At 40.8% G+C, this 25,744-nt stretch overlaps 1 protein-coding gene across 2 annotated transcripts in view; it reads left to right on the forward strand.

Moving 5' to 3' along the window:
* The window catches only part of zeb2b (zinc finger E-box binding homeobox 2b), a 63,537-nt gene extending 46,443 nt beyond the window's left edge, over positions 1-17,094 (forward strand). The window contains exons 2-9 of one of the 2 annotated variants that reach the window (XM_062446615.1): positions 748-996; positions 4,657-4,725; positions 6,574-6,762; positions 7,522-7,736; positions 10,143-10,251; positions 10,486-12,479; positions 13,716-13,896; positions 15,024-17,094. In XM_062446615.1, coding sequence (XP_062302599.1) covers positions 748-996; positions 4,657-4,725; positions 6,574-6,762; positions 7,522-7,736; positions 10,143-10,251; positions 10,486-12,479; positions 13,716-13,896; positions 15,024-15,598 — 3,581 coding nt within the window. In that variant the 3' untranslated portion in view covers positions 15,599-17,094. The remainder of the gene's footprint in view (positions 1-747; positions 997-4,656; positions 4,726-6,573; positions 6,763-7,521; positions 7,737-10,142; positions 10,252-10,485; positions 12,480-13,715; positions 13,897-15,023) is intronic. The other variant, XM_062446616.1, reaches the window with a different exon arrangement.
* Positions 17,095-25,744: the final 8,650 nt, after the last annotated feature.

Here is a 25,744-nt window from a genome sequence, read left to right on the forward strand (position 1 = left end):
GTGGAATCAAGCGGGCTGCTACTTGTGAGTTATGGGTCTTGACTGTGCTGTATTTTCTTTTTCTTCCGTGACGAGGAAAAGCTAATCGGAGTTTAATGTATTGTATATCTGGTCATATCTAAATATCTCAGAAACCCTTTTTCCATTGACAGTTGTGCTTATGAATATGGCTTGATTTGGCCATTGTTGTCTTGAATGTAACATAGAAAAGGAAAGGAAGGAAACACAAGTCTCTCTGACAGCACGAAGGTGGAGTGTGATGAATATCAACATATTACTGGGGGTTAGGCCTCTTGTATGCCATGGTATGACAGACGTGCCACTTGTAAATATCTAAACTGTGGGCCATCTCAAACATGGCAGGTATGCTTGAGATCTAAGCTCCCCCACCCTGCCCCCCCCCCCCCCCCCCACCCCCACTACAACACACGCACACACACACCCGCAAGGTGCAGCTAGCTGGCATCCCAGGCAGTTTACGGCAACCCGAAAAATAGTGGCTATTTTGGCATGTCTACATAGCAGCTGTCTATGCACCATGATGGTTAAGCTGCACATTCCAGTCGCACTAATGTAATTGGGGTGTAACCCACAAAAAAGGATGTCTGTCCCAAACAGGGACCTGTAATCAGGACCTGATCCTGGGAGCAGCTTCAATCGTTACATTTTTTTCTTCCCTCCAATACAGGAATACATTGAGAAGAATTCCACCCCTCATGTTCTCTTTTGTCGTTCTTCTTGTTTCAGCGTTGAACTACGAGAATGTGCTGGAGACGGGGTCTGAGACCGAGGAGGAGGACAAGCTTCTGGTCTCCGAGGAGGACGGCCTGCTCAACGGAGTGGGAAGCCCGGCCAGCATGCCCAACCATGAAGGCTCCCCGAGAGTGGGCCACGCCCTTCTGACGAAGGAGGAGGAGGACGACGACATGAGGGACAGTGGAGTGGACCATGTTTGGCATGACAACGACATGCTGAGCGCCTCAGTCGACGGTACTGGTGAGTGTCTTGGCCTGGAACGGGCACCCACGCTCAGATCGCAGCCAGAATTTCCGAGATTATTTCACTTTCCATGAGATGAAAGGCTTCTGCCAACAGTACTCCTCTCCGGCACACACACATACGCACGCACGCACATACACACACATAGACACATACTCATATCCCACAACTTAGATTCAACATTGCTGTCACACAGATTGAAGGCCCCTTTTTGACATACAGTAATATGGCAGAGCACCGTCAGGGGACGTTAACCTCATGACCAGTGGTAAACATAGTCTTGGGATGAATGACATTCAAAGGCCGTCCAAAATACGGGTCTCCTCCAACACAGTTAACATTAACCAAGTACAAGTTGGTAGTAAAGCCACAGTTTTATGTATTTACTGTAGCCACACTGTAAACGGTGAATCACAGCTAGTCAATGACAGCATGCGCTGTGAGACCTAAAATAACACGTATTTCTTTTCATTAATGTTAGTGTCATTCTCAGCACATCAAGCCTCAGTGATTGAAATAATGTGATATCTGCGGTATCATTACCAATAATGTAGTTAATTTCAGACAGGTGATACATACAACATTTGCGATGCACATTTTTTTTCCAAGCATCACTGATAGCAGGGGCCTGGCCATGGATGCTTGAAAGATAAATACTTTTAATTAGGGGCAGAGGATAATCATTAAAGGAAGCCAGACTGCTGCAGAAGTCATTAACAATCTTAAATGAAATTTTTATTTTTATGATAGCCATTTACATGTATAATAAGAGTCAATGATTCTTAGAGCTGTGTGACAGAAACAGAGTGTGGCGAGAACTCATGTAAGACACTCCATTTAAATGAGCCGGTGTTAGCTATTCATTTCTGTTAATGAACTAGCTGTGCAGAGTGCTGAAAGAGGAAATATTCAGGAGTCAAAAAAAATTATATTACCGAAAAATTGCATGTTATTGAACAACTTTGTGGATGTCAACATAAAGCTAAAACATACGTGAAAATCAATCTCAAATTTTCAGTTTTTAGTGTTTACTCACAGTTCATTTTCCAAACTTACAGTTGGGCTCTGTTCCCTAAAAAAGGAAGAAAAGTTAAATACATTCCGATAGAGGATAAACACGCAGCCATTGCATGCTGTAATTGTTTATTTGATAAAGCCTGTGGTGCCTTAATGTCTGTAATTCAACTATATTGCAATTCCCAGATAATATGCTTCTCATGTGATAAAACATCTGCCATATTTTTTGAGGAGGGTGAAGTTCATTAAAGAGATGCTAGGAGTCACTTTCCCAAGCTTGTGGGCACAGTGTTTGTCTGTCCTTTTTTCTCTCACGGTGCCTCACTGTCTGCAATGATACCTCAGCACATAGCTTTACCCTGAGATAAGCTATGCTTCACTCCTGCCTCCTCGACTGCTTTGGTACTTTGTCCGCAGGATACAGGTTTTGAACTGAAGACCACAGAAAGGTTTCTTACTGTGCCTTTCCGGTTCAAGCACAATCAGAGTTTTGTGTCTGGAATTGTCCTTGACATTATTTCATCCCACAATGGGGTGGACGCAGTGTGCTGAAACCATGACATCATTATCACTGACAGAGACATTAAATAAATCACCTGCATTCTCCCCTACCCTTGTCTTTTTTCTATCTCCTCTTCTGGACAGCTCAAGGATTTTCAAAGAAATAACAAAAAGGGGGGAGCCATGTTTTTACTCTTCCCTGTTCCAATAGTAACTGGCCATAAAAAGTAGGAATGTTTTCAAAATAAACAGTATGAATGGTGTTAAGTAAATAGGTGGAATTATGGCAGGGGAAAGGTATTCTGGACACCTGTTTTTTTTTGACATTTTAGGCTCTGTACTTTGTTTAGGTGCATGCCTTCTAACTCCCTCACCTCTTACATGCGTCACACACACATGGGATTTATCAGCTACACACAGAGAGAGCAGATAACAAACTCACATTTCACTTTCAATGATAAAACAACTTTATTTGTGCAAAGGAAGTGTTTTCATCAAAGAACAAGAAGTGGTTTAAAATGTAGTGTGTGCAAGGCAGTAGAAGTGATGTGTATGTGGTCATAGCCCACCTCCTGCTGGAAGAACTCTCAGATCCCTTGACCACAGATAAGAAAGACTTTTAAGTTACCATGTAAAGAGAGAAGGTGGAAAGTCAACTGTGCACAGAAATTTTAAGTAAATAGTACAGACAAACAAATCACTGAAGATGTGAGAAAAATGCTTTATTAACATTCAGTAAATTACAAATGTCAAAACTTTAGTATGGGATGTAATGTATTTCTTTTTGTAGCTGTAGCGGGGGATATTTTTCCCTGTTGCTCACCATGCACCAGAGAATCCTCAACAATGGTGCTAAAGGGCCATTTCCTTAGAGTGCTGTCTGTTTTGATGTCATTACTGAGAGACAACGGCACTCTAAAACCCCTCATATGCAAATGCATAACGGCTGGCAAGTTCCTTCCCAGTCAAGCTTCATGTCAAGGGAAAGTTTTAGTACTTCTCATTCAAAAGAATCCATTTCATTCTCTGAAGCTATTGGCTTTGCTTTTTTTTATCTGTTTGGTGCAGAAGGAAAGTGTTTCACTTTAAGAAAAGGATACAGTGGACCCTTACTTGATGATTGTAATTTTTACAGAAACCATTATAACAACAACCATTCCTCTACACTTAAAAAATATTTTCCCTATAAATTTGGGCTTCTAGTGATTTTACTTTCAGCAACACTCTTTTATTTCCATGCTTTCATTTGAGTGATTTCCTTTGTGTAACTAAGGCTATCAAAGGAAGGACTTCTATAAGTTTCCCCTCATTTTAGGCTTCACCCAGGTTCAAATAGCTACCAGAGTTTTTCCCCTATCTTCTCGGAAGTACAATGTTATTTTTACAGACATGGCAAGAGAGTTACAGAGGACTCCTTAAGTCAATTGTCTTTAAGCCCAGAGTGTCCTCTGGTTAGCTTTGCCAAGGGAATCTACCCAATGTCAAAAGATGTTTCATCCTTATTTATGGGCCTGGCTGTCAGCTGGCTATTTACAACTATCTTACCTGCACCAGGATGCCAAATGCAAGTCCGCCTTGGCAATCTAAAGACTGCATGCATTACATTGATTGATAATAGAACCTAAGTCCACAGTTTCTAAAAGCCCCCCACAACCCTCAATCTCCATTCACACACACACACACACACACACACACACACACACACACACACATACACACACACACACACACACACACACACACACATACACATACACATACACATACACACTTTGTTTGTGGTTTACCATGGATTGAAGCAGTGTCATAGCTAGGGAATAATAATGGGGGCCTTTGTGGTGGTTCCTGCTCTGATTGCTCAGGTGGATGGGACTCCTTGAATTAATCTTTTTGTTTAGCAACTAGAGCTCATCCAGAATGGCAGAATGCTTCACACAATTTATTGTCATGTTTAAGGCAAATAAGTCTGTCTGGTCCAGATGATAGCATTCATTAAGAATGCCAAACAATGCCTTGGCACACTGCAGCACAGCAAACCTTTTCTTTCTCAGGACCTTCCTGTGAAGGCTTCAGTGTGAGTGTGGTCTGCTTGGTACTCTCTGGCACTAAACCCCACCTCCCTCTTCTTTTTTTCTACAGATGAAATGAAAGATGAGTTTGACGCTATGGGGCCTGATGCTACTCTTCAAACAGTTGGAAACGGTACAGGTGAGTTCAGTCCACTGGAAGGAGACGTTGCTTTGGAGGCCACACTTGGCCAATCTTGTGTGGGAGGTTGTGTGTCTCTATAAGCATTTGTGGTCCTGTTCTGTTCCCTGTTGAGCCAAATCCTACCTGCCATTTTCAATTAGACAAACAATACAGATTTTTACCCACAAGCCTCATGGGCATTAACTTCTCCCTCCATGATCTAATCCTGACCACTGACTATTGGCCTTGGCGCCATCAGAGTAAACAGTCCCTTCATAACGGGGATCCTTAGAACTTCTTCTTGTGTATGTGTGTGTTAAGAGTGAGAGAGATGGTGGGCGTGTTTGGTGAATTTTGTTCTCGAAATGTTAACATGGCAAATGTTTCCATTCAAGACATTAAAGTTGTGGAAAGCATGCTGTGGCACTGCTTTGGAAACCTACCATTATTTTCATATGTATTTGTTTAAGTGAACTGAACAGTGCAATCACATTACTGTGTAAGCAGCTTTTACCTAGGTGATTTCCTCTGTTACAGTAAAAACGTCTTAAGTTAGCTGTAGTGTATCAACAGGGTACCTTAGCACACTTTGTTTATGTTGAATTCACTTTCTTAGTCTGGAACCACAGTATATGCTAAATATATGTTTATCAAGCCGCAGCAGACAGTTTATGAGACGTTCTTACCTTAGCACTCTCTCAAACTCACAGAAAAACAACTAAAACACACAGAGGACCTCTAATGAGAATGCAAGAAATTGTGATATCATACGATTAAAAAGATCCATTGACACCAATGACATTTTCATGCCATTTTTGACAAACAAATCCACCACCTTGACCTTTTACAAATTGGACAACATAATGATCAATACCCAACAAATCACACTTTAGAATGTACCTAGGCTTAGAAAATGTCCAATTAAAAGGTACATTTAATTAAATTAATACATACAATTCCTGGTAAAGAAAGTAAGGTAATCGTTTGTGTAGCATAGAAGTGATATTATTGTTTGAACGAGGAATTGAAATTCCTTAGTTTGATGTAATGCTGTTTTGCATGGAATGGACTTTTGAAGGTCTGTCATCTTTTGACTAATGAAGGTTGCTGTTTTTATTAGCCTTGTTTGTTTTTGGAAGCAGCTATCTCTACAATGCAGCTTAGGGATTCCCTGAAGAGAAGGGACTGAGAAATATTAAAGAACAGAATGTGTGACTTCAGCACTTTTTACAGCTTAAGGCCTGTCTTGACTCTGGTCAGGCATTTTTTTGCAGCATTGTGGTTTGTCCCAGTAATCTGTTCCACACCAAATTAGCCAGCAAGAGACCCATTATTGACCTTCTTATGTGGAAGTCAATACAAGGGGAATGGGGTTGCACTGTGGATAAAACACATGTAAATAATGTTGGTGCTTTAAAGGCTTAGATAGTGAGACTAGATTTTTGTGGGGCAGCCTAAATACTGTAATCAAATACTCTAACCAAATTCTCAGTTTTTTTGAACATTTTTTGTCAAGACTCTGACATATCTGTTTATATTTACAACATAATTGGTCATGTGTTTTAGTAAATTCGTTTTCTGAAAAAAGAAATCCCATGACTCAATGTGGTACTTTTGTAAGATTAACTCATATCTCTTATTTTAGAAGCCAATGTGTGACAGATTAACACAATAATTTGGATGTATTCTTTCACAACTACTACCTTAATGTTTTGGAGGTTTTCTTCATCACATTTGGACCAACAATGTTCTCAGAGCAGTGCTGTAAGATATTTCTCTTGGGGAAGAATTAATCAAATTTACTTCTTCCTCCCTCTTTTCCTTTATCTCCCCTTTTCTCTCTCTCTCTCTGCCGTGCCTTTTCAGTGAAGAATGTTGATTGCACTTCAGAATTCGAGGAGTTCTTTGCCAAACGTAAGCTGGATGAGAGTGAGAGCCATGTTGTCAGTATCGCTGAGTACCTGCAGAGAGGTGACACCGCCATCATTTACCCAGAAGCACCCGAGGAGCTGACACGCCTCGGCACGCCCGAAGCCAATGGCCAGGAGGAAAATGGTAAGAATCCAGGGAGGGCAGACCAGCCTCAGTGACACGGGCAGCTGTTGGTCTCACAGATTCGCTGGATGCCTCTGTGTTTACCTTCAGTCTTAAGCAACAGCTGCCAGAGGTCTGAAACCAGATAGCTCACCTCTCAGGCCCGAGGGGGAACAGGGTTTGAATAAGAATGCATATATTATACATTAGAAATTATATATTACTTTTCTTCTTCTTTTTTACCAATATGAATCTATAGCTAAATGTGAGTGGATTTGGGTTTGGATGGAAAGGGAGAGGGGTTGGGGGGTTTGGGCGTGTTCGTTGAAACCAGGCCAAGGTGCATTTTTCCAGCAGCACATCCTCTATCACAATAACACACAGAGGTAGATGTCATATTGCTTTAATTGAAAACTTCCAATGAACAGCAGACAAAGAGAACAAGGGTTATGCCTGGGAGTCCACATGTGTGTGTGTGTGTCTGTGATGTAGTGGAGAGAAGAATTGGCATGTAGTCAGTATTTTTGTGGCAATGTATGTACAATGTGCATGTGTGTGCGACTGTGAGTGTGTGTGTGTGTGTGTGTGTGTGTGTGTGCATGTGTGTCTGTGGAGGGGCACGGATGCCAGCCTGACACGATGGCACTCGGTAGAGCAGATTGCAGAGATACCTCCCATACCATTCCGGGCAGAACGCCCATTAGCTGCCATTGATTTGCTGACCCTTTGGCCCGCTTTCCCTCCCCAACCCTCCCCCCTCCTCCCCTGTCTCCTATGCAGACCTACCACCTGGAACTCCAGATGCTTTCGCCCAACTGTTGACCTGCCCCTACTGTGACCGGGGTTACAAGCGTTTGACATCGCTCAAGGAGCACATCAAGTACCGCCATGAGAAGAACGAAGAGAACTTTGCTTGCCCCCTGTGCAACTACACGTTTGCTTACCGCACTCAGCTTGAGCGACATATGGCCACGCACAAGCCAGGCAGAGATCAGGTGAGAATCATATGGCCTCTTTTTTTGTCTTTTTTTCACTTTCTCTCCTGTCGTTCACTCCCTCGCTCACTCACTCACTCACTCACTCACCATTCTTAATGTACTATGATTCCTTGGAGAAAAGATATCATTTTGATTGGCAATCATTATTAATTTTTCATGGCATTTTGAAGATGCAGATCTTTTAATGGTAATAACTTTAAGTGGGGCCTAAATGATTTTTTGATGGCCTCCTTTGATATGATTTTGCAGTCCTATGTTCACGATCGAATGATTGTGTTAATTTCCAATTTAGAAATTTGATCTGCTCTTTAACTTCACTTAATTCCTTGCATTAATGTTCTTAAAGAAGAACTTTTGCCATAGTACTCTAACACCTCAAAGCCATGCATTGCCCAAACATGATATATTCTCACTTTAAATTGTTTTGCCGTATACCTAACTATCATGGGATTTCACTGGTAATTAATACGTGCCACATACCTCTGTGAGAACAAGCACATTTGTTATTTACATCTGTACAAAAAAAAAAACAATCAGCAAAAAAAAGGAAAGGTGTGAAGTAATCATAGAGGAAGCAATCACAGATTTTCTTAAGGTGACCAATTTTGACCTGCATAAGGACGCCTTAACCACAACCATTTTCAGCAGATTTTGTGACTATGGTGATATAATCAGATGTCAACAGCAAAGACTTTCACCTGATCCACCAGACGGATCTAAATAGGAGCAGATGGCCTGCTCCAGTGATCCTCTGTCCCAATCCTCCTATTACCTGCTATTGAGCCCTGTGTCTTCCATAAATGGCCATGGATACCCTCCACTCTATCACGCACAAAGACTCTTATTCCTTATTCTAGTGTATCGTTTAATGTTATTTGTCAGAAAAATCTCTCTCTCTCTCTCTCTCTCTCTCTCTCTCTCTCTCTCTCTCTCTCTCTCTCTCTCTCTCTCTCTCTCTCTCTCTCTCTCTCTCTCTCTCTCTCTCTCTCTCTCTCTCTCTCTCTCTCTCTCTCTCTCTCTCTCTCTCTCTCTCTCTCTCTCTCTATATATATATATTGGTATAGCTTGTTTTTTTCACATGCTACCTGAAATGCTATTTAGTATTTATTACAAATTGAGAATCAGTGTAACATTATACCACAAATAGATCACAACAAAATGATGTTGACAATTTAAAAAGTGTTTTTTATGATTATGTTTATTATTCATAAAAGCAGCTGATTTGCCAACATCCCTTCTCTACTTAACCTATTAGAGAGAATATGACTAATTAGGAGCTAGTGACATACAAACAGCCAGACATGTCCCCGCCCACATATGTCTAACCTTCCATGACACAGAAAGGATGGTGACAGAAAAAAAATCATTTGCCAGTGCCATTCACAATTAAAGAAAGGAGAATGATTGTATCTTATTAATGGTGTCACAACTAAAGTTTACTCAGGTCCTCAGAGGGAAGCAGGGGGAGCCAAAGCAGCTGTTGCTGTTTGTTTATGCAACTCAGCAACATACGAACGGTGGGGTCCCTCACTGGCGCTTGGCGGCCCAACTCCTGCTTGATCTTTGAAGGTTGCTGCTGTTTGAACAATCCTCCCTGTGTCCTGTGCACCACCATCTGTCTCCCCAGGAATGTGGGTAGAATCAGCACACCCCAGCAGTTGTCAGGCAGGATCAGGGGCTGGTTCCTCTGCGCTGAGAGATCTTTTGTATTTCCTAACCATTTAACATGCTCACCTCCCACTCTGAATTAATTGTGCATGCCTGGTGCGCCCATTTTCACGTACGTCGTATCGTTGTTATTGGTATTATATTTTGATTTTTGGAGGCCTCGTTTGAATTGCAAATTTGAGGGGTGCAGCTGATGTTTACCTTTGAACATTTTATCAAGGCCCAGCCTACGCCGTGTATTCTCCAATTATTAAAGAGACATTTGAGGATTCAAAAAGCACCGCCAATTAGGAAATATATGAATCTGTGAAAATGTGCAATTCTTTATGTACAATTAATTTACTGAGCAGGTATGCAAAAGGGAAGGCGTGTGAAATAGTTTGAATATTATTGGAGTGATTATCCCAAATTAATAAAAGTAGATCAGATTGCGGCATCTAATGAGGGAGAAACTGTCTAAAAAAAGACCCTTTCATGTATTCTATTTTTGAGCCTGCCAAACTCTAAAGGCATGATTCCTTGGCTCAAGAGCCAGGAAATTAAAAGGTATGTGATTCCCTCTGTTATTATTGCCACTCTTGTACTCCATCACTGAAATTGGAAGGAAAGAGGCAAGATGCTCTTTAGCAACACAAGCCATTTGGCTTGTTGACTGCTGACTGATTGTGATTATTTACTGAACTCTTCCCCTGTAATGTTTGTGTGGAGCTCATGTGAATATCCTCTTCTCTGCAGCACCAACTGCTGAACCAGGGGGCTGGCAACCGCAAATTCAAATGCACAGAATGTGGCAAGGCCTTCAAATACAAGCACCATCTGAAGGAACACCTGCGGATTCACAGTGGTAGGTAGCAAGAGGGCTTGTGCACTCTTTTAATATGTATAGCCATGAATTAAGACTGGGGTGAACTTAAATATCTGGATTTGGTCAGTCTAGCAATGATGGCATTATAGATTTGATTTAGTATATATACTGTATATAGTTTACAGTTATACAGTACAGTACAGTACAGTTTATACATTGTTACAAACAATGTATGTCCATGTCATGTATATCTGAATGTGTCTCTCTTTCCAGGTGAAAAGCCGTACGAGTGTCCGAACTGTAAGAAGCGCTTTTCCCATTCCGGATCCTACAGCTCTCATATCAGTAGCAAGAAGTGCATTGGTCTGATAGCAGTGAACGGGAGGATGCGAAACAACATGAAAACAGGCTCTTCTCCTACATCAGCCTCTTCCTCCCCCACTAACACTGCCATCACACAGCTGCGACACAAGCTGGAGAACGGCAAGCCCATGGGCCTCCAGGACCAGAACAACCACCTGAACATCAAAACAGAACCACTAGACTTCAATGACTACAAGCTAATGATGGCCTCCCATGGCTTTGGTGCACCTGGGCCCTTCATGAATGGAGGGATGGGAGGAAGCAGCCCCCTGGGAGTCCACAACTCAGCCCAAAGCCCCATGCCACATTTAGGATTGGGGATTGATTCGCAGCTCCTCTGCTATCCCTCCCTGGGGAACAACCTGAGTGAGGTGCAGAAGGTCCTTCAGATTGTTGACAACACTGTGTGCAGGCAGAAAATGGACTGCAAACCTGAGGAGATCACTAAGCTCAAGGCCTACATGAAGGAGCTTGGGAACCAAATCGAGGAACAGAAACAGGGGCTGACAGGGGCTTCCCCCGTTGGTCTTCCAGTCGTCAGCCATAATGGGGCCACCAAAAGCATTATCGACTACACATTAGAAAAAGTTAATGAAGCCAAAGCTTGCCTCCAGAGCTTAACTACAGACTCAAAGAGACAGATTAGCAATATCAAAAGAGAGAAGTCCAACCACATGTTAAATGCAGGTATTGAGGAGAAGATGCATGAGAACAACATTATGTTTACACCTTTTGCTTGCCAATTTTGCAAAGAAACCTTCACTGGTCCAATTCCTTTGCATCAGCACGAACGCTACCTGTGTAAAATGAATGAGGAGATAAAGGCCGTTCTCCAGCCCAGCGAGAACCTGATGCCCTCAAAACAAGGGATATATGTAGACAAGCATAACCACTTGCTGTCGTCCATGCTGTCGGAAAAGGGACTATCATGTCCCATCAACCCTTACAAGGACCACATGTCCGTACTCAAAGCATACTTTGCCATGAACATGGAGCCCAATTCAGAGGAACTACTGAAGATTTCTATAGCCGTTGGGCTTCCTCAGGAATTTGTCAAAGAGTGGTTTGATCAAAGGAAAATGTATCAATACGGCAGCGCAAGAACCCCTCCGCTAGAGCGAAACAACATTGATATGATCCTGGCCACAAATAATCACACCCCAGGTAAAGACTCAATGGTAGCTAGGTCACCAGTGTCTCTAGTCAAACACTCTGACCACATCACATCCTCTTCCATTGCAGAGCTCCACAACAACATCAACAATTGTGATAATCCTCTCAGACTCTCAAAAAACAACCAGTTTGGTGCCACCAAACAGATGGGCGAGAAATTGGACCATTCCCGGAGCAACACGCCCTCCCCCCTGAACCTCTCCTCCACATCCTCTAAAAACTCCCACAGTAGCTCATACACTCCAAACAGCTTAGCATCCGAGGACCTGAACCAGGCTGAGCCACTGGACTTGTCACTGCCAAAACTCATAAAGGAGCCTAAGCATGCCCTAACTGTAAAGAGCAGACCCAAACTCAACAGTATCGCTATTGACCATAACGGTGTTCCTTCCCCCCGCCAGCACTTCGAAGAGCCTTTGAACTTGGCCTATCTCAAGAAGGAGTTTGCCGGCTCCAACAACAATGGAAACCTCGACAAAAGCACTAGCCCCATGTTCGGCATTAACCCCTTTGGTGCCAAGCCCATGTACACATCCCTTCCACCACAAAGCGCGTTCCCACATGCCACATTCATGCCCCCAATGCAAGCCAGCATCCCGGGACTGAGGCCATACCCAGGCATGGATCAAATGGGCTTCCTACCACACATGGCCTACACTTATGCAACCGGAGCAGCTACCTTTGCTGAGATGCAGCAGAGGAGGAAGTACCAGAGGAAGCCAGGTTTCCAGGTAAATAAGCCACTTTCTTGTGTGGGTTTTATGATTTTTCTCCAGCTGATTCTCTAAATAGATCTGCTCATTGTGCCACTAATTAAAAAGTACTCGAGAGTGTGAAATGAGCATACTCATCTGCAGCACATTGAACCAGCAAAGTCGGGTAGATAACCAGCTGTCAAACAAGCCTGGTGGTGTGGCTCCCAAGCAGGCATTAGTGGTATTGGCATAACATGGGGTTTCCAAAGAATGCAATGTAGGATTTCAGTTGTTTCCAGACTCCTCCATGAATTGTCCTAACAACAGAATGCATGTAGCAGTAGTTTTCCAGCTGTTATGTTTATTACAAATAAAACTGTCCTGCTCCTGTTTACTCATGTACAGTATTTATAATTACATTTGAAGTAAAATGCAGATTGTGGAAACTGCTATGGCAAAGCTTGATAAACTAGAACTCTATGCCACTTTCTTATTTAAAAAAAGGAATGAAGCCAAAATGAGCCTCTATATTCAGATTAATAATGCACAGACTCCATGTTCATTAAAGCTGAATGCTGAAGGCTGTTTAACATAGAGGGAACCATTTTGATAAAAAGTATTAATAATGTTTCCTATTCTAAGTTATTAAATTAGATTTTAAAAATACAGCTACAGGCATTTAGCTTAAATTGATTGCAGAATGATAGTGCTCTGTTCTTTAAAAACAAGTGTGGTAGAATCATTGTCAGACCAGAACAAGTACTTTTAATGAGAGCATCGGTGCTTCTCAATAATGGTCATTTAGCGCTCATCTTGATTTAATCATTATGAGTTGGAAATTATAGGAATATGGCAATATGCACTGTAGAGGTCTTCTCTTGTTAATATGACCTGATAATGTAATAATATTTTCCCCATTAATTTAAGTTTAAGCCTATCAGGTTAATCTTCTCCATATGAAAGAACAGATAAATATAGAATTAACACCCTTTTATATATAACATTAGATCAAATTTGAATGCAAATATATGAGCAAGGGAAAATTAATCACATTTTGAGTAGCGTCATGTCAGTCAAACTTTGCCTTTTGTATTTCTTTCATAGAGATTTCTAAGAAAATGTTTAAATGTGTCTGCATAATTCATTTGATTGCATCAATGAAGTATCCTTAAACAAGGTCAAAATAAGTACAATTCAGATGCTCGTTATGCCTTACAAGTACACATCATTGTGTTGATTAGTGTGTATTGAAAGAGCTCTGTTATTTTGTAGGGGGAACTGCTTGACGGAACAGCAGATTATTTGTCAGGCCTGGATGACATGACAGATTCTGACTCCTGTCTTTCCCGGAAGAAGATTAAGAAGACAGAAAGTGGTATGTACGCGTGTGACTTGTGCGACAAAACATTCCAGAAGAGCAGTTCCCTCCTAAGACACAAATATGAACACACAGGTATATACTGTTCTAGACACTTACTTTACCCCATGCTTTTTAATGTTTGTGTTACTGAACCCTTTTGGTATTTTACTTTTCCCTTCTTTCTTGCTCTGTTCTTTTTCAGTTGTGTGTAAATTAAGACCTAACTTGTTTCTTCATTGACAGGGGTGTCCTTAACAAGGAATCTCTTTCAATTGGTTGCATCATTCTTTACAAGCATTATGCTATGCAGTGCTGTGTTCACTTGCAGACTACGGTCTGTCCGGTTGGAAGTGGTAGAAGAGTGTAGGCGAAGTATCATGGCCAGTGTTGTAGGCCTTACAGGGCTATTTCTGGCTGGAAATTGGCCAGATGTGCAGGTGTGCATGGCTCACAAGTGGGTGTCACAAACCAATTAAAATGCCGTAGGAGAAACTCAATCTCATGATTTGTGTCTGATAGACTGCTCTATTTCGTGCTGAGCTGTAGTAAATTCAAAGGGCGCAGGGAGGGCCCAACAGTTGTGTGTGTGATATGCGCAATGACCAGTAACACCATTGCAGGGCCAGGACCTTTATCTAGCCAGATAGTTTGGAGGCATGACGTAATGAAATCTCCCTCCATCAATGTGGGAAGCTTGGATTTCATCTTTCCCTATTTGCATTCTCATCTTCAACGGTGAACAGAGTAGTCCCCAAAGTAATCGTGCAATGGCATTATGAGATCATCAGAGAAGCAATAGGAGTCTCTCTTTCAATTCCATCCTCTGTTTGTTTATTTCATTGATACAGATTTGTGTTGGTTTAGTTTGTGATGGTTTATTTATGTTGTGTCCATCAGTATGGCACTTGTGCCAAAAATAAGTGTTTCTGATGCTGTTTCTCCATGTTTTAGCAATAGGAGGGAATTCCGTAATGTAGACACATGGATGCAAGAACATTGTCTGATTTAAGCTTTTTGTTCTCATTTTGAATAAGCATACAAGTTCATAAAGTTTGATGTGATGCTTTATTGTGCCCTTTTGCTTCATGCCATTCTAATCATCAGAGTTTTCTTTAAGTATGTCTTCATTTTGATCCTAATTGTTTTGATTTTATAATGTAACTGAACAGTAGTGAGCTGGAAACTCATGTCTCCTTTCCTGTTGTCTTTTGTCTCCCCAGGTAAACGGCCACACCAGTGTCAAATCTGCAAGAAAGCATTCAAGCATAAGCATCACCTTATCGAGCATTCAAGACTGCACTCGGGTGAAAAACCATACCAGTGTGACAAGTGTGGGAAACGCTTCTCTCACTCTGGCTCATACTCCCAGCACATGAACCATCGCTACTCCTACTGCAAGAGGGAGGCCGAGGAGAGGGAGGCAGCAGAGAGAGAGGCTCGTGAGAAGGGCCACCTGGAGCCCACAGAGCTGCTGATGAGCAGGGCTTACTTACAGGGCATGACACCTCAGGGTTACCCGGACCTGGAGGACAGAGAAGGCATTCTGAGGGACAGTATGAACGGAGGAATACGAGAACGTGTGAAGGAAGTTGAAGAAACGTACGCAAAGATCGGAAGGAGGGAGGACGATTTTGAGGAAGAGGAGGAGGAGAGCGAAAACAAGAGCATGGACACGGACCCAGACACGTTGAGGGATGAGGAGGAGAACGGAGAGCACTCGATGGATGACAGTTCGTTAGATGGCAAAACAGAAACCAAATCTGATCACGAGGACAATATGGAGGACGGCATGTAATTAACTACTGCATTCAATAGCTTCCCATGATATTTTCTGTTCAGTATTATTACCTGCTTGGTTTAAAACACACTGCTGTGTTTAAGCTGTACATGCACGTGCCTGAAGCTTCTAGGAAGCTTTCACTGAAGGACTCATGGCTGGTATACAGTATGTCTGCCCAATGAAACATTGATTTGAAGTTTGATTTGGGTAGGGGAGGGGTTAGTTTAAGAAGCTGCATTATGCAAACATGAAAAATGAATACATTAATGAAATTTTAAAATTGTACAGTATTAAGGCCTAAAAATATGTGTGGTGCTAACATCCTAAAACCCTGTGTTTCATAGTATTTATAGCACAACTAGTGACTTGTACAAATTGCACTCCGCTTCTATAATCACTACAAAAATAATAAAAAGTATTGCCTATGTATATATTTATACAGTGTTGAAAAGAGCAGTAGTGTCCACACTACAGTCCATCAGTATTATTGCTTCTCTTTCACTTAATGTGTTTATAGTTTTGCCCTGTCGTCAGGCCAGCTAGCCACACCGTTTTAGGCCTCATAATTGTTTTATGTGAAGGAACTTAACAAATACTTGTATTTAAGATATTAAAGTCTTAAAGAGACCTTGAAATTAAGGGAAATGGTTTGACAAAACAGCATAGGGAAGAGGTCAAGTGAACAATGAAGGAGACAGCCGAAGCCTTATATGCAAACCTTTTAACCTGTGTGTTTCTGCAAGTGCCATCCTTGTATTGTGTAAAAGGAAGGTGACGTGATGTGTTACCTTTTCACCAGCTTCAGTATTAAAAAAATAGTTAGCCTTGTTCTTTTAGGCACCCATGTCAGTATTAGAACAATAGGCAGCAGTTCCTTAGTTTACATTATGTTGTGCAATTTTCAGGTTTTTCTTTCCTTTAACTTTTGTCAGTATTACACCAAACCATTTTTGGAACAACAAAATTGCATTCATTTTATTTGTAGGTTGAATAACATTTTATTTATGTGGCCCATTTTATATTTCCTAATTTTATTTATTTCATACTGTAGTGTACAGTACTATAGTTCTTCAATATATAGATATATTTTAGTAAAAAGGAACAGGCGCTGATCTTAGGGGCAGATTTTACGTGAAGAGAGCATTTATTGTGTTTTGAAACATTACTTGTGAAATGCGAATTTTCAATTTCATTTCATTTTCTTTCCTTAATTTTCCAGTGACTGGAAATTCCAAATTTGGGAACTTTTATACAATATTGTGAAAACACTGTATTTTCGACTGAAAAATTCCACTTTCTTCATCTTGTTTTTTTTGTTGTTTTTTTTGTTGTTTTTGCAAAAAAAATGAAGAGGGACTGTTAAAATACAATGTATGATACCATGACTGAAGAAATCTTTCTTGAATTGTCTTTGTAAAAGTATTATTGAATTTTTAATTTGTAATTTTTCTTGGAAATGACCATGCTCGAATAAAGTAGCCAAATTACAGAATAAAAATTAACTGTTTTAACATTTGTTCCTTAAATGACCTATACAGACTTGTACCACCAACCTTACGAAAGTGTCTCAAAGTTAAAAAAAAGTGAGTTCTGCATTCTTTCCAGTGGGTACCAAACAATTCCTAATTATATTCAGAACATAAACACATAAGGTGAACACCACCCGAAAAGTACATCAGTGTTAAGATAGCTTATTGCTGTTAACCACTCACACTGTGTATGCAAATTCAAAGCAACATCAAAAGGCTCAGATGAAAGGAAAAGGTCGAGCAATGCCAAATGCAGAACATGCTTTGCATATTCCAATTTTCATATTGATCCTGATGCCATCTGATCATTCAGTGCTATCCTTCAGATAAAAGGGTTGGTCTTAAATGATTATCTACTGAATTTGAGCATGGAGTTTAAACTGTTTCAGACCATCATCAGTACCATACATCTATGTAAACACAAGGAGAAGAGAATGCTTGGAATACAACTAATTCTCCAGATTAGTTGATACATGTTTTTCTTATTGTAAGACAACATAATATATGATGTTTTTTAACTTTGCTTTGAAAACAATTTAGAAAAAAATAGTCTAGCCTGTTGAGTTTTGGAAAAGAAAAACATGCTGTTGGGGTAACTCATAATGGTGTCATCTTGCCGTATGTTTTGGCCAGATTGGTGGTGCGTTTGGAACGGCTGAACTCTGATGATTCATCTCCATTTTACGTATAGGCTCTGGCGAAGTGTAAATTTTGCCTCAGGGTGCACAATTGGTTCCATGAATATATCCAAGTTTTACTATAGCTGAGTGACTAAATGTTGCCATTGGCTCGAAACACACAACGTACAAGCTCTCTGACACACTGTGAAAGAAACCCTGATTCCTATGCTGGACACAAGTCCTCCAAAGAACAAGATTTCTTAAATTCATACTTTCCAGAATTAAGAGAGCCACGTCGAACAAACCTTTGGTTCCAGGATAATACATGCATAGGCTTTAGCATTGAATAGCTGTGGCTAGGATGTCAAAGGTAGAGGAGAGATCAGACTTTTGACCTCATTAAATAATTTACATATTCCCATATGCCACCCATATCATTCTTGGGGTACATGAAGGACAGCCCTAGTGAAGGAGACTTGGACTGGGCACTGAGAGAGAGAAAGTTCAATGACAGGCATGGAGGAAAAGCACAAGTGACCAGTAGGGATTAGCCAATCAGAGTGTCAGAAGAGCAGCCAGCTGTTCCGTCTGGCCATAGCAAAAAGAGACCCAGAGCAGGTGGTGCATCTGTGTGCCAGTGGTGCGAAAAATAAAAATAAACAGAAAAAAGAACATAAAAGAAATTATCCTACTATAGTGGATGGTGGAGTCCTTGAAACACAAATGTTGCCCTTGGACTACAACCATGTCATATAGGTCATCTGCTGTTAGACAGGAGTGTCAGACGATGTGCAACCTGATGCCAAAGCCAAGCCAAAACTTGGTTTCAGGCCGTCATGGAGGAACCCCAAATCTAGAAGTAAAGGATTGAAATAGGCAAGCATGAGACCAGGATTTTTTTTATTGCTAAGTTCTTTCAAATATTCCTATGAACATTTTTGAATGGGGCTGGCTGTAACAACCATGAAATAAAAAACAGTTTTTTTTTGTGAACAGATTGTTTCGGCTTCAACTATAACCATATCAACTGTATGTGATTTTGACCGTGCAAGCACAATATTAGCCCGGATAATGGTTGTGGCCTTCAAAACAATTTCATCTTTTGATTGTCAAGGTAAGAAAGTGTCACTATTGGCAAACTGAATACCACCACTCTGGGATGAACAGAGGAGAACGTCTGCCCACATTCCCTCTGCTGATGAATGCAGCAGGTGCAAAGCGGGGAGGAGGCAGTGAAGGGCACAAAGACAACAATACTCTCCAAATCGGAGGGGGTTGGGGCGTTGAGTGGGACGGCTCTGCAAAGACCCCTGCATAGACTTTTATTATTTTTCATTTATCATTTGATGCACTTGTTCCCACCAATGAGCCATAGTTGGCAGAGTCATGGCGGCAAAGCAGTGTTTAGGAGAAGCTATTCAAGCTACGCCGGTTTTGTGTTACATCCAGTGGGACCTCTCAACCAATACACACACTCACACACACACACGCACGCACACACAAACCATGTCCCCAGGAGACAGCTCTGACATCAGTGTTACCAATGGTACAATTTCAGGGTAGGCTCTCAATAAAAAATACAAATAAATAAAAAACGATACTCTACCAACTGCATTTTTATGTTTCCCTATTCCACATCTGTAGGCTAAGTTTAACCTTTTCAATATCCTTTTTCAGCTTCACATGATGAAGATCTCCTCTCCTCTCGCTTTCACTTTCTCTTCTTCTTCTCTCTCTCTCTCTCTCTCTCTCTCTCTCTCTCTCTCTATCTCACTCTCTCTCACTCTCTCTGAGGGGAAAGTGATTATGTGTTTTGCCAATGCGTTTGTGGAATCTTTGATATGCACAAACACAGATTCTAATGTGAAGCAACAGCGGCTTTGGCTGACGGGTGATTAGAATGCTGGATCATGGCTATGTCTGCAGGGCCTCAGCTGGGCACAGGGAGCATCACTCATTACACATTTCGAGAGGAGTTTAATTCATGCAACAGCCCAGCATGCCAGTGAAGGTGTAATCATATCTATTTAAATCAGTGGTCAGTTATAGAGAAGACCATTATCTGTGCCACAGGCTGTCCTCTACGTGATTCAAACACAGACAAAGTCAATGTGACACTTCCTGAGGCCTATCAGTGGGAAAGTGAGCCAAAGTTTCCCATTGTAGGTATGATAACCAAGGTTTGGGATTTGATGACATCGTCTTCAAGTGCTCTTCAGTGCAAAACTTCAATGCTATCTACTACTCATATTCATTTCACTGCACACACCCTTTGCAAATGATGGTGATCCTTTCAAGATGGGCACATGCATTTTTAATGAATGCATCATGCAAATGGTGGAAGACTGCCTAGACTTTCCCATCACTAATATGTTACTGTCTGCCTGACTTAATTCAACATGGTCCCCAACATTATGTGACAGGAAAATGTCTATTTAAAGTGTCATACCTCACCAGAGACTGAATGCCGTTCCAGCAAAGTTCACATAGACATTGACATCTCCATGTGCCCTCCTATTTGATGTTAGCTATTATCTGTTTGCAGTTTGTATGAAAGTAAACAGGATATCACTAATAGCCCAAATGATTGAGCTTCACATGTTCAAAATGCGCCCCGTAACCCTGAACAATGTTAAGCGGGAGCTCTGAAGAGGCTATTGCCAATTATTTTATGAGGTCAGTACATTGTTGCTGTATGATTATGCAAAGTAAAAATGCGTATGAGTTCGTAATGGACTCAGCACTGTTTTTACTCACTCCCTGGAAATGATAATTACATCACAGAGGGGGCAAACCTTTACAGCCAAACCTTTTAGGTGAAATTAAGTAAACGTAATTTAACGTATATATATATCATTTCTTAACGCAAGCATTCCCATGTACCCTACAGGGATTAAATCTAATGACAGAAGTTAATTATATTAAGTGTAATTTTGAAAAACAGTTCATGAACTTCAAATTATACTTATCACTCCTTAATGCGCTTAACGGTAATTAAATTGCCTAATATGTCAAGAACAAAGGTATAAAATAGCATGTACCTAAGCAAGGCTGGAGCTAACATATGGGCAATCTGGGCACATGCCCATGGGCCCTTGGGCATAGAGGGGCCCTCCATCATCGGATATATATTATTTTATTTGGTACATAGAAACAGTCTACACAAGGCTTGCTTTGTTGTAGACAAACACAAGTTGTTTACAAAAAACTAATTATCATTATTGTCTGTCTTTGATGACTGGACAGGCAATGATTGGGAACAGGCCGCAATGCACTGTAGACTGTAGGCACTGTAGGCTAATGATAAAGATAGGTGGGCATAGAGCAAGTGCTTTACATCGTACTGATTCAATGTTGCAGTGTGTTGCCCTGCTCAGTTAGTGACTGTTCTTTTGCTACTTGCACTCATCTGTGTTGTGTGATGGCATTGTTGTATCTTCTAAATGCATAATTGTAAATGTAAATGATCTTCAGTCAGTCACGTCTGTCATGATTTGACTTCAGATCTTACATGCAAGTTTCTAACCCTAACCCTCGACCGTTTACCTTGACTGCTGATCTACCACAGGTCCTTCATTTCTCTCTCCTAATCTATATAGGAAAAGTTGTGTCAGACACTATAAGTCTCAACGGTTAATATTTTTAAGCGCTTGGCTCTATGTGCAAGGAAGTTCTGCATGCATTAGGTTTTCTTTAATTTAGGTGTGTTTCCTTTCTGAGAATCATTTAATGATTGGATGAAGTGTGTGGCCAGCACTTTTGAAGTGTAATGACTCTAAATCATGCTACTCATATTGCTAGAAGGAAATGGTTCTTCTTTGATTCCTTAATCTGTAAAAAATATAAAATTCCATTCAATGTCAGACTGCTGTGTAGAAGCAGTTCAGCATTTGGCAATGCTGAACTGTTAGATTTCTTCATTACTAAATTAACCTGAGTCTACATTGTCAATATTATCTACCTTTTGTAGGTAATTTGCATGTAATGTCATGTTGCCTAAATGGCATTTGGTGTTAAAAAATGCATTCAGTAAGTGGCCTACAATATAACATCCTCTATTAAAGCTAGGGGTTCTTTCTCTGTGCAGTTTTTGGTTTAGATATTGTTTGATAAGAAAATTAATGTGGCATGTTTAGAAATCCATATTACTGAAACCCATACACACACACAAACACACACACACACACACACACAAATTGCATCTCAGAAGCCAGACCCCCCTTTGCCTTTCTCACTAGTAATCATCTCCAAATTTGCACAGGAAAGAACTGGGAAGCCAATGAACTTGTGTGGGTGTTGTTTTTTTATTCATTAAAATCAAAGTTGGTGAATCCCATAGACCTCCAACGCCAGAGATTTGAATCCATGTTGAATCATCTTAAACACATGTTGAAAAAAGAAAAACAAGTTGGTTGTTCAGTATCTAGAAGAATCCTGGGAATCTTCAGTGTGCTGTGCAGAGGGAATACCTTGCTAGCTGGTGGTCCTCCTTGGCAGGCGCCTGCTATCAGCAGGGACCAGCCTGTGCTCTGTGAGGGAAAATGTTATGTGTGTATCAAAGCCGGTCTTACTGTAACTCTCCACATTTGTCCCCTGTGTGTAACATGAGGTACAACCTTCCAGGAAAAAACCTGAAATGGATCCACAGACAAGTGGTGCTCCCCAGCCCTCTGTGTGTGGGCTTACATTGAATACATGGCTAACACATCACCTTGGTGGATGATGCCAATAATGCAATTGACTACTTTTATTTTGTTCGTTTTCAGATGGCAGTGCAGCGGCCACACAATTCAGGTTGAGTTCTGTGCATGCAGTACCTAGTTTTGTAGATCTAGTTACCTAGTTACCTAGATTCTGACGGGTACTTAATCAACAGGCAGACATTGTCCAAGCCTAAGTTAGGCCATGAGGACATGAAGTTATCAACATTTCCTCTGAGGCAGTGATCCTCATTTACTTGATCTGGGGAGCATCAATCCCTTGTCTCTCCTACAATGTTGTTTGGGATCTTTCATCTGATCTCCTATGAAGGATTAATTAGCCCTGTGGTGGGATTGCATCACCGATGACCTCTCCCATGTCAGGCTCAATTGGGGATGACACTATGGACAAGAAAATGCCACTGCCCCAAGTGGACGGGTGGACTGAACAAAGTGGGTCAGGTCCGAGGTGACTCGACGTGGCATCCGAGTGACATTCATGTCTGGATTGACCCATTAGAGCCATGGTCATCGGCTTTGGGCACCTCCTCTCTTGTCTGCCCATGTACAGGACATATATACCCAAAGGGCACACAAAACAGTAGTGCTCAGCTTGGTAAGCTTGAAGTTTGGTTAGTGCCATCTCTGACCAACTCTTCTTCACAGTTTGGAACATTAAGGGGGGAAAGCAGTTTCTATGCAGCTGCAACCTAACATGGGCTTTTGTTTAACAAATATTGTAAACTTTATTCACATCTCAGTGACTTTCTCGTCATTTGTTACACCTCATTGCATCCTGAAACTGTTTTGCCTTACACCGAATATTCATGAAACGCTTTGACTTTCTTAAACTGTCAAAACAGTTTGAGTTATAGAGTTTGACAACATAACTGAGGCTCAAAGAAAAATCTTCCAAGCTCTTTAATAGTCCTGAGAATAATGAACTCTTAATTTGTGAAAAGTTTCTTGTTACACTACCGAAGGGAGACCCAGAAGAATTTGGAATTCTAGTCAGAGGAAGGCAATGATTAGATTGCTATGCTCAATTCCTCCAACGTCTTTCATTTCTTTAATATGCAAATCATAGGTATGCAAAGATCTGATGCTTTTATTTAAAATATATGTCCTCAGGCATTAGTAGTCTACTACTTGGGAGAGCTCTGTTTTAGTATGAAAAATTGTCATTAAAGGGATCATATGAGTTTGTGTCTAAGAAGATGAAAAGCTAATTGACATGAATAATTTATTGTGATGCAATATCTTATAGAAATCAAAAAGTGAGAGAAAAATAAAAGCAGATTTCAAACATTTCACTTGAAACATGCATCTACAACAGGGACCCAGGAATATTCATGAGAATATTTCCTTTGGATAATTTAGATGTTTAAAACTGTTTAGGACAATTGTCCCAAAGTTCAGTGAAGTACAGTTAGAAAATGTCTGGATTTTTTTTAAACCTTTGTTGTGTTTTGCTGAACTTAGAGGAGTTTGAAAGATTCATTAAATGTGTGCTCTGTCCAGTCTGATTTAGTCAAACCATGTGTCCTATGGTATGTTCACTGCATCAAATTACTAATGAATGCCTGTATTGTTCAGATTAATATTAACACTGTTTGAGTATTCTGTCCAGTCCCCTACTCGACATTTCAAACTGGGTGGCATCATGATGAGCAAGTGCGGGTTGTCTCTCCGTTGTGGCCATTCTATAACTTCTATGGGGTTGAACCCAGGTCACACATACAACATGCACAAATGTGTGCCCTCCCTCCTATTTCCACCGTCCACAACACAGCCAACTACCTTGCTCATCAAACAGTTTACAACTACCCTATTCAAGTTTGGGTGACATAGCCCTCCTTTCATTTGATATAAAAAAACACTTTCAGATATTTGCATCGAGCCAAAAAAACACACAAAACAAAACAAAGAAACGTGGAGCTCTCTCGTCCTCCACATGCCATGCATGGTGGATAGCAGTATAATGACACATGGGGGCAAATCAAATACCTCTGTTGGCATTGTTCGCCTCAAGTACTCTACTCAAATGGAGCCCTGTTTGACTTTAGCCGACACAATGTGTCCTATTATTGCACTGAACTTTTGACAGTGTGGGTTGTTGCTCTACTCTTGTACACCACGCTCAAGGAGTCTCCAGTGGGTGAATACTTGACATTTCTGTGTGCTGATATACATTTGTTCCTGACTTTCCACATCCTGTCCACATCCTCTACTTATTTCTATATTGGTATACCAATATAGCCTACAATATAATAGAAAACAGTGTCTCCAGAAAGTTCTGTTGTGTGTTTGTACTTGATGAAATGTCATATCATTTCATATATAATGTAACCACAACAACATGGCATTACCTCTCTGAATTTCATAAAACATGTTTTGATGTAGGTGTGACTCAAATGAAATTGATGATTTGTGACATGGGAATAACTGAGTCATTCACTTTGCGCTTATCCAATCAAATGGTTTTCATTTCAAGACAATGGAGACGGTGGAATGCACTACAACCTCGCTCATTCAATTCAGGTCGAAGGCACATAATCTCAACATAGTCCCTATAATGCAGTGAAAAACTGAAAACCTAATATAGGAAGTGTTATGTTCCAAAACCTTTCTGCTGAACTGGGTACTAAATACTAAAAGAGAGAAAAGCTGATCTTTTGAGTAGGTGAGGATTGACAACGACTATTTTTGCTCCTAGTTGAGCATAAGAGAGCATGGTTTGTTCATTCCTTGTTACTCTGCTAATGTGTATGATTTAAGGGGATTTATGCCCATCTGAATGTGGCCATAAATGATATTATTCATGCACAGGTGCTGCTCTAAGCAGCTTCCGAATGATAATTAAGATAATCTTTCTTTTTCTCCGCTCTCTCCTTTCTCACGGATCCACTTTGTTCTGGAATATCTCCTGTGTCAATACCTCGCAAGACGGCAGCCCTTTCCCTTGCCATTGTCTGATCCTTTTCAGCTCAAAACCGCACTAACAAGTGCGACCACATTTATGTTTTCCCTCACGGTATTCAGAAAATATGTGCCAAGTTGAATTAAACTTAAACTTTGCAACTGAAAAACTTGGTTTGAGAATTCCCCAGGGAATTCACAGCGAGATAAAGTGGTTTGCATTCTCAAGCAAGCATTTGAAGACATTGCCTTATAGCATTTTGCATATGATAATCTCTATTTGAAAAAGAGAAATAATACGTTTTAGTGGTTAAAATTTGTGCACATGTATTTAAAAACACCCTGAACACAGTTACAAATGTTCACTGCGATAAGGCCTATGCTACTTTTGAG

The sequence above is a fragment of the Osmerus eperlanus genome, chromosome 21 (assembly GCF_963692335.1).
Source record: "Osmerus eperlanus chromosome 21, fOsmEpe2.1, whole genome shotgun sequence".
Taxonomy (NCBI): domain Eukaryota; kingdom Metazoa; phylum Chordata; class Actinopteri; order Osmeriformes; family Osmeridae; genus Osmerus; species Osmerus eperlanus.